This window comes from Phalaenopsis equestris, unplaced genomic scaffold, assembly GCF_001263595.1.
Source record: "Phalaenopsis equestris unplaced genomic scaffold, ASM126359v1 Scaffold000002, whole genome shotgun sequence".
NCBI lineage: Eukaryota > Viridiplantae > Streptophyta > Magnoliopsida > Asparagales > Orchidaceae > Phalaenopsis > Phalaenopsis equestris.
The window spans coordinates 23,492,868-23,503,125 of record NW_018164444.1 but is presented as its reverse complement, the minus strand read 5'-3'; the positions used below and the strand labels follow the sequence as shown (position 1 = coordinate 23,503,125).

At 37.7% G+C, this 10,258-nt stretch overlaps 1 protein-coding gene across 1 annotated transcript; it reads left to right on the top strand.

The window, feature by feature from the left end:
* The first annotated feature begins 6,528 nt into the window (after positions 1-6,528).
* LOC110037214 lies at positions 6,529-7,477 on the top strand. Its single transcript, XM_020741808.1, has one exon. The coding sequence runs from the start codon at positions 6,685-6,687 to the stop codon at positions 7,243-7,245; it is 561 nt and encodes a 186-aa protein (XP_020597467.1). The 5' UTR covers positions 6,529-6,684; the 3' UTR covers positions 7,246-7,477.
* Positions 7,478-10,258: the final 2,781 nt, after the last annotated feature.

Below are 10,258 nucleotides of genomic sequence, written 5' to 3'. Positions count from 1 at the left end.
CGCGAAGGAAAATTCACGCGGAAAAGAGGAGAATATCGGAAGGAATATTCCCTCACAAAATTTCGCAAACAGAAAAAGGAGCGGAGGCCGCGGGGACTTGAGAAGAGGACCTGGGAAGGAAAGGGAATCAATAAATCTTCTATTTTTACTAGAAGAATATTACTAAGCTCCAACAGAGAATAAAAAAGGAAGTTTTTTTAAATTTGACTTAATTAAAGGAAAATTTCTTTAATTAAATTGATTTAAAGAAAATATTTAATCAAGGAAATTTAATTAAGTTTTTTTTCTCTTTGATGGAGGTTGCAGAGAAGAAAATTTTGGAAGGGATATTTTCCAAATTTATTTGGAGAACGCGGAAAAGGCAAGGAATAGGGGAAGATCTTGAAGGAATTTTTCAGGAAAAGTTTTGTTGCAAGTTTAATTTTCAAATGACATTTTCTGGTGCAAAATTCGAGGTGGTGAAGTTCGATGGAACTGATAACTTAGAATTGTGACAAACAAGGGTAAAAGATATGTTGGCTTAACAGAGAATCTTGAAAGCTTTGCAGACAACGAAACCAAATGCCATGAAGGATGAAGATTGAGAAGAATTGCAACAGCGAGTAGCAACAACTATATGACGATGCCTGATAGATGAAATTATGTATCATGTGATGAATTTAAAATCTCCAAGGGGGATTTGGAAGAAATTGAAAACTCAGTTTATGGCTAAATCTCTGACGAATAAGTTGTATTTAAAACAAAAGTTGTTTGGGATGACGATGTAGAAGGTTCTGATCTGGCACAGCATGTGAATGACTTCAATCAAATGATCACTGATTTATCACGGCTTGATGTGAGTATTGAAGATAGATGAAGATCGGAAGATGAAGATCGAGCGATGATTTTGTTGTGTTTGTTGTCTTTTTCTTATGAACACCTAGTGACTATTCTGACATATGGGAAAAAGAATATCAAGGTTGATGAAATTACTGCAGCATTATTGACTCACAACCAGCGGAAGCAGAATGCAGAGAAAAGCTTTCATCGCGATAGTTTATATGTTAAGGGTAAGCAGGATCGTGCCGCGATAGTTTATATGTTAAGGGTAAGCAGGATCATGAAAGGAAGAAAGCAAAGGAGGGTTTTGGAAGGCGAAATTTCAGATCAAAATCCAAAGGCAAAAAGAAAATTTATTGCTACAAAGGTGCAAGGAGTCGGGTCATATGAAGAGACATTGTCCAAAGTTGAAGAAGCAGAATGTGGAGAAATGTGATATATCATCGAAATCTGTAAATGGGGTACAAAGTGACAATTCAGATTGTAGTGATGGTGATATGCTTTCAGTTTCATAAACCCAGTTCACGAATGCATGGATTCTTGATTCAGTGTGCTCTTATCACATAACACCTAACATAGAGTGGTTTACTTCATACAAGTCAACTAATTCTGGCTCAGTCTATTTGGGTGATGATAGATGTTGCAATATTGTTAGTATTGGAGAAGTCAGAATTCAGATGTGTGATGACACAGTTAGAACGTTATGTGATGTCAGATATATTCCAGATCTGAAGAAGAATTTGATTTCCATGGGCATTCTACACAGAAATGGTTTTATTTCTAAGGCAGATGAGGATAGGGAAACTATCATAATTGTTAAGGGTGCATTGACTATAATGAAAGGAAAATTGACTGCAGGTAATATCTACAGACTGTTGGGGAGTACAGTTGTAAGTGGAGTTCATTCTGTAGAGTCATATGATGATAGTACAAAGTTATGGCATATGCGACTAGGTCATCTCAGTGAACGTGAGATGACAGAATTGCATAGACGGAACCAGTTGTGTGATCCTGTTGCATGATGTTAAAAGCTGCAAGCTCGATCTTTGTAACTTTTGTATTCTTGGAAAACAGACTAGAGTTAGTTTTATGACTTGAAAACACATAACTGAAGGGATTCTTGATTATGTGCATTATGATGTATGGGGCCCCACTAGAGAGTTGTCATTGGGAGGATCTCAGTATTTTGTTACCTTTATTATGATTTCTCCAGAAAAATTTGGGTGCATTTCTTAAAGCAGAAATCTGAAGTATTCTTTAAATTCAAGCTGTGGAAAGCTGAGGTGAAGAACCAAACTGACCGAAAGATCAAGTATTTGAGATCTGAAAATGACATAGAGTACACAGATTCACATTTTCAGAAGTTCTATGAGGAGCATGGGATTCAGAGGCATTTTTTAGTGCGCAAGACACCACAGCAGAATGATGTGGCAGAAAGGATGAACAGGTCCTTAACTGAAAGGGTAAGGTGTTTGAGACTGAATGCAGAGCTTCCTAAGAGTTTCTGGGTAGAGGGTATGAAATGACATGTTATCTCATCAATAGATCACCTCGAGCATCATTGGGTGACAAGGTCGCAGAAGAGGTATGGACAGGTAATCCATTTAAATTTGATCATTTATGGATTTTTGGTTGTCCTGCTTATGTGCATGTACCTGGAGATGAAAGATTCAAACTTGATGCAAAATCCAAGAAGTGCATCTTTTTGGGCTACAAGAAAGGTGTGAAAGGATACAAGTTTTAAAAGTTGGCGATCAGTAGAGATGCATTTTTTACGGCAATTTATGTTACAGCAGAATCAAAACAATGTGTCAGAGAAGAGTTACAGTTCCAGTTCAGATGCACAGATGCAGTGCATATGGATTTAGAACAACAGTTAGTAGCTTCTGAGAGAGGTGAAAGTTCAAATCCAACACTTGGTGATTCTATCCCAGATGTTTTACAAAACTATAACCTAGCCAGAGATAGACAGAGACGCACCAATATAAGACCTCTTAGCAGATTGGGTTATGAAGACTTGGTCTCTTATGCACTTCTCATCAACAGCGATGATCCAGCCACTTTTCAAGGAGCTGTCACTAGCCAGGAGAAAGAAAAACGGATGGTGCAATAGTTGAGGAGATGGAGTCTTTGTAGAAAAATTGCACTTGGGAGCTAGTTCAACTTCCAGAGGGAAAGAAGGCTATTAAGTGCAAATGTGTCTACAAAAGAAAACCAACAGTATCAGAAAAAGAAGGGGAAAAAGTTCAAGCTCGACTGGTTGCAAAGAGATTTTCACAAGAGAAGGGGATAGATTATAATGAAATATTTTCTCCTGTGGTCATAAATACTTCAATCAGGGCAGTGCTTGCATTAGTAGCTATTTGGGATTTGCATTTAGAGCAGATGGATGTTAAAACTGCTTTCTTGCATGGTGATCTGGATGAGCAGATTTACATGGAGCAGTCAGATGGGTTCACTTAACCTGGACAGGAGCATCTGATTTGCAAGTTAAAGAAATCGTTGTATGGGTTGAAATAGTCTCCAAGACAATGCTACAAGCAGTTCGACTCCTAAATGATTCAGATTGGCTACATGCGATGTGAGTATGATTGTTGTTTTTATGTAAAGAGTCTTGATGATGGTTCTATTATTTTTCTGTTACTGTATGTTGACGATATACTAATTGCTGCAAAGAATATGAATGATGTCCGTGGTTTGAAAACTTTATTGAGCCAGGAATTTGACATGAAAGACTTGGGTCCTACGAAGAAGATTCTTGGAATGGAGATTCATCGAGACAGAGACTCAAGACGATTATGTTTATCTCAACGAGGCTATGTTGAGAAAGTGATGGAAAAGTTTGAGATGAGTAAAGCAAAACCTGTAAGCACTCCTTTGGCAAAACATTTTAAGCTTTCTTCAAAACAGTGTCCTAAGACAGATACAGAAATCGAAGACATGACAAAAGTTCTATATGCCAATGCAGTTGGCTGTTTGATGTATGCAATGATATGTACTCGTCCTGATTTGGCTCATGTTGTTAGTCAAGTCTGCAAATACATGACTAAACCTGGAAGGAGACATTGGGAAACAGTCAAGTGGATTTTTAGGTATCTAAAGAGTACTGTAGGACATGGAATTATTTTTGGCAGTCAGCAGAATGATCCTTCAGTTGTGGGGTACGATGATTCAGACTATGTAGGTGATTTAGATGGCAGAAGGTCTACAATTGAGTATGTGTTTACTCTTGGTGGAGGGCTTATATGTTGGAAATCAACAATTCAATCTATTGTGACATTACCTATAATTGAAGCTGAGTATATGGCAGTAGCTGAAGCTACTAAATAAACCTTATGACTTACTGGGCTAGTAAAGGAATTGGACATTGGGTAAGATAGAGTTCAGTTGCAATGTGACAGTCAGAGCGTTATTTATCTGGACCAGGTATACCATGCGAGAACCAAACATATTGATGTCAAGTATCACAAGATCAGAGAGTTGATTGCTTCCGGTGAGATATTGTTATAGAAGGTTCATACTGATGAGAATGCAGCTGATATGTTAACCAATCCAGTTACTATCAACAAGTTCTTGAATTGTTTGGACTTTTTGAATGTTTGCAGTTGCTAGAGAAGCATGATGACTCAACCCACTTCTAATATGAAAGGAACACCATGATGTATTTCTCCTAAGGCGTTGGATATTCGCCAAGGTGGAGATTTGTTAGATATGACTCATATAACATAAATTGACAGTGTTAAATCAAAAGCGGAGCAGAGTAGAAGATTCTGTCCAAATCAGTGGAGTTTCCTTATGTAGGTTGGGGTTGTAGTACATGGGTAATTTGATAATTACATATTGTATCAAATGTTTCTTTTTTATGTACTTTCTAGGGCTATAAATCAGGCTTGAATATAACCCTAGGGATAATCCCTCTATTCTGTAACTTTTTTCTGAATATTGAAAGGAATTTGCCGCTCTGCTCCCGAGGATGTAGGCATCTTTGCCGAACCTCGTTAAATCTTCGTGTTCTTTTGGATTTGTGTCATTCTTATTTTTCTTCACCCTTATTTTTTCAACCGCAACGAGTGTTTTATGTCTATAATTATCTTAGCTATCAGTGAGAAATATTTGATACTTAACTATGCCGATACTTTTTGTCAGAAACCCATAATAACTTCGGGTATTCTGGGTTGGAATTTGGATGACATCATTCTTTTGGGTATTAGCCACCTAATAGCTTGCTCTCTCTAAAAGAAATGATTAAGTTGACTTTCAAGGAACCTTCCTTCAATCAGTTTGATGATTACGCTTTGTAAAGATAAAGCTTGTTTATTTAACACCAATACAGTAATAATTCTACCTTAATCACAAGAGCTCAAAATTGTAATTTTTGGTGACTTCCTATGTGCTGTGTGCGAAATCAAATGTAAAACAAGTTTCCAGCCATGGGAACGCGCTTTAGGTTGACGATAGTATTTTTGGCTTCCCAAAATTTCTTTTCCTATACTATGAGCTGTGTGGTAAATTCGGCAGGTAAATCATAAAATTTTACTAAGCGAATATTAGGTGTTGTACGTCACAAATGTGGCAACACGAATCTACAGAAAATCCAAAACACCAAAAGACGGGAAGGTGTGGTGATCCACAGACGAAAGACTAAAATACCCCAAAATACTAGGATCAAGGGACTTAATTGATCAAGCTCAAAACCGCCGAATCGGGGCACTAAGAGGAACAAACACAGGTCATCTGAGTCAAAGACCAAGATCTATCAAACTAAGAGAATACTCAATCCCACTCTCACCAAATATTGTCACTCACACAGGTCATCTGAGCCAAAGACCAAGATCCATCAAGCTAAGAGGATACTCAATCCCACTCTCACCAAATATTGTCACTCATCTAATAAGAGTCCAAGACTCTTCAATCGAAGGCTGAGAGGTTATTATAATATATTCCAAGTGTATCCCAAAGACTCTATTAAGATGAGCTACTTCTCGGATTACGGTGATCCACTCTCTTCCTGACACCATAGTTTCATCCTATTGACAAAAGTTCTTTCTCCTAGGATAGATAGTCAACAGTTGAACTAGAGACGTCGACGGGTAGCCCCGGGCCGACCGAGTCAAGTCCAAACCACCAAAGATGATCAACAGCCGACTGACAACCCCAACTCAACATAGCCGGACGAACAAACCTTATCAAACAAAGGCCCGTTGATCTCGGCCGATCGAGTGATAAGGCAGCCAAACCATAGGCTCAAGTATGTAACTACCTAAAATATCATATAGTTATGGTGCTCCTATTAAAACATAAGCAAGCATGTAATTATACACATTATATCTCCTATCCTGTAAATAGAAATCATTTCATTAAGTATCTATTTCACTAGTTATTGATACGTGCTCTACTCTCTCTCTCTTGGGTGTCAATCTCTGACAAATTTGAATTCTAATGTCTGAATATATTCAGATCTTACAAAGTATAAAGAATACAATATGTATAATATAATGAGTACAATACTGTACTCGTATTTATAGGAGCATTTTGAGTATCAATCCACTTGCCAAACCTCAGCAGAATAATTAAATCCAGTACGGATCATTAACAGCACTGGCCAACGATGCCCTTCATTTTGTTTTAAACCTAAAACCCGATCGGAAGGCTGATCACGACAACAGCCAGCTTTCGGCAATACCGCGTAGAAGAAAGCTGCGTCTTCGCTGCCCTCCGGTCTCACCATCCTCAACATCCAAACCTCACCGCGTTCTCTAATGCCCTAATTCTAGACTGGCCCAATGTCTTCTATATATAAACTCTTAACATCAGAGCACTCACTCACCCACCAATCTCACGAGAAAGACGAATCTTTTTGCCATCATGGGAAAGAAGATCAAGTCTCCAGCTGCTCGCCGCCGTCTATGGCATCTCCTCCACCTCGCACTCCTCTGGGCTCGAAAAGGAGACGCATTCAAGCGTCTCTTCATCGAACTCCGCCTCCTCCCTTCCTACCTCAAGAATCTCCGCCATGGCAACGCCGCTAACCGCCTCCGCTACTGCGAGCGAGAATTCTCCTTTGAAGACACTCCCGCTTTTCACCTCAAGTTTAACCGGCTCGCCCGAATCCCCTGCATTGCACCATCCGTTAGCTTTGATGACGATGAGGAGATCTTCGTCGAGAGGAGTAAGGCTTTGAGGCTCTGGGCTGCTGGAGCTGGTGAGGAAGATGAGCATCATGATGATGAATTGGATGCCGGCAGTTCATCATCGATGTCGGATTTGGAGGCGGTGGAGGATGGGCGGGAGGAAGGAGATGGAGAGATAGAGATTGATTCAAGAGCAGAGTGCTTCATCATGAAGTTCTATGAACAAATGAAGCTGCAGCGACAGATTTCATATCTGGAGTACAATGACATGCTTCATCGAGGAATGAGCTCTTAGTTTGCTACGAATAAATTTTTGGTGAGGGCGTAAATGATTTAATTCGGTTGTTTCATCTCTGCTGATATATGAGAGATCAAAATCAAGTAAAATATTAAGAGATTTAAATATCAATCATTCAAAATATTAAATATAACATATTTTCTTCGCTTTCTCACTTTGGTCGCCATGGATTTGTTGATTCTTAGCACTGAAGGATAAGTGCAGATTGCCGAGCATTTCACTCTTGTCCTTAGTGCTTAGAGGAAACAACTATGTTGCGTGGAGCAGAGCCATGGTAATTTCTGTCTCCGCTAAGTATAAGCTAGGATTTATTGATGGTTTCATAGCTAAACCAAAAGATGTTGATTCTGATCTTGCAAAATCTTGGGCAAGAAACAACAATATTGTCATTACTTGGATCTTAAACTCAGTCTCCGAAGAAATCACAGCAAGTATAATATACCTGGTAAATGCATTAGAGATTTGGATCAACCTAAAAGATCAATTTCAGCAGTCCAATGACCCCCCAGGATGTTAAAATCAAGACAAATTAATCAACCACAGACAAGAACAGAATTATGTCAATGATAATTACTTCACAAAATTGAAAAGCATATGGGATGAACTTAATTTTTGGATCCATGTGTAGTTGCGATAAATGCACTTGTGGAGTCGTCAAACAGCTTACATTACATCATCAGATCGAATAAGCAATGTCTTTTCTTATGGGAATAGATGAGTCAATCGCTTCGGTGGGAGGCTAACTGCTCTTGATGGAATAAACAAGCTTTTATCTTATTTTATTTACTATGAGTTAAAATTTTAATTTGATTTAATATAAATGAGTTTTAAATTAAACTTTAAGTGAATATATTCACAAGGTATTAAACTAAGCTCTAACTAATCTTATTCATAAGCATTAATTTGAGTTGGAGCTTCTTAACAAGCTTGTTCGTGAGCTTTAAGTGTATTGTTCATGAATAAAAATGAATCAAACAATGAGATATTCAAACTTGTTCATTTAACAATCAAGTAATTATGAAAGTGTTCAAGCTTGTTCAATTAGTTAATCAAAAGAACATGAACGTGCTCTTATCGAGCTGAGCTGTGAGTAGCTCATCAAATAATTAGTTCATTTACAGACATATTTAAGGTCAATTAGGGTTGACATAGTCAATCAGATTGTAGTAAGCCCCGTAGTCTCCTAGGAGTCTAAGGAAGGGTCTAGACTCACTAGAAAAGAGTAAGGCACTACACTTGGTTTTGAATGTCTAAAGGTTGACATGAAACTAATTGTGCTTAGATTGAATTTGGGTTCCATTAACATGGACTTACTTTTAGACTACTAGCTATATTGAATGAGACAAAGTTCAAATTGAGACTTGATGTCTCATCAACAAATTTTCATCAATAAATTTTATCAAGCATGAATCTCAATGCAATCTTGGTAAAGGATCTTTCAAAGGCCTTAATTTTAGCAACTTTATAGTCAAACTCACCACCTCAATTAGACGAACCAAATGGTATCAAAATTGGTTCAATCCAAATCCAATTAAGCTCAGATCAAGCCGTTGAAGCACATTTAGAGGTTTTGGATGATTGATTGAATTGTCAAATAAACTCCAAATTTAATATTTTATATTAAAGTCAAGCATCTTAAAGAGAAAAATCTAACAAGCCCAAGATCGCTAAATTCGAAGGTTCTTAAGGCACTCAAAATCCTTAATAAAATCACCTATGATTAAGGGAGTTCAACACAAACCATCCAATTAGTTACATGCCAATAATATCAAAATGGCCCACCCTAAAAGACTATAAATAGGCCACTTCTTTTCACTTGAGAGGAGGATGAGCATGGCATGATTAAGAGAAGGTCCGATGAATACTCACCGATCTTCGTAGCAGCTGGCCACCATCGCTCATTAACCACCGTCAACCACCACCTGCCTTCATCCCATGTCATCGCGGACTACTGACCATTGACGACTACTACTTGCAACCATTGTAGTCAGACTACGACCTTTATGACCAACTATTACTATCACAATTTCTAATTATGATCTGTGGTCAATTGTTATTATTACAACCACCAACTACAATTTTTATGGCCAACTACTATCTTTATAACACAACTATAGTCTTTGTAGTCATAACTACTACTATTAAAATTTCTAACTACGACCTCTGTGACTAACTGTCACTATTGCAAACACCGACTATAGCCTTTATGACCAACTTCTATTTTTATAGCAACCAACTATGATCTTTGTAACCAACTACTATTGTTATAGTTTCCAACTATAACTTTTGTAACTAACTACCATTATTACAACCAACGAATACAACCTTAATGGCGAACTATTACATTTAGAGCAACCCTCTATCACCTTTGTATCTAACTAATGCTATTAAAACTTCCAACTGCGACATATGTGGCCAAGCAACGCTACTGCAGCCACCGACAACAGCCTTGATAGCCAACTACCATCTTTGTAGAAACTAGCTACCACATTTATGGCCACATATTGATATTGTAGTCAAGCACAACATTTATTGTAGACCCATTATGGCTATTATAGTTAATCTAATATTGCACATTTATGATTATCATCTTTATAATTCCATATTCTCTAATTCATGAGAAGAGTTGAACTAAATACTTATAATTACATAGTTGATTACGTTGACTTGGCTGAGCCCCATGATCTTTTTCTCTTATAGAGGTTTTCCATGTAAAAATCTTGGTGTCTCCATTTGCTAGTTTTAATTTATCTGTGTGTGTTTTGGAACATCATGCAATGCTAAGACTATATGAAGATGTTCATTAGTAGAATTCAAGTTCATTGGTTGAAGTGAGGAATGCTTAAGGCCTATTCTGTGATAGAAAACTAATGCTTAGGCTGAAAAGAAAATTTGATAAGATGGTGGTGAGGCCTACAATGCTCTATGAAACAGAATGTTGGCCGTTAAAAGAAGTCTAAAACTAAATTAAATGTTGTTGAGATGAGAATTAAGTTAAGTGTTGTCGAGA

Coding starts and splice junctions, on each gene's coding strand:
- LOC110037214 (XM_020741808.1), top strand. CDS start 6,685: ATGGGAAAGAAGATCAAGTCTCCAGCTGCTCGCCGCCGTCTATGGCAT.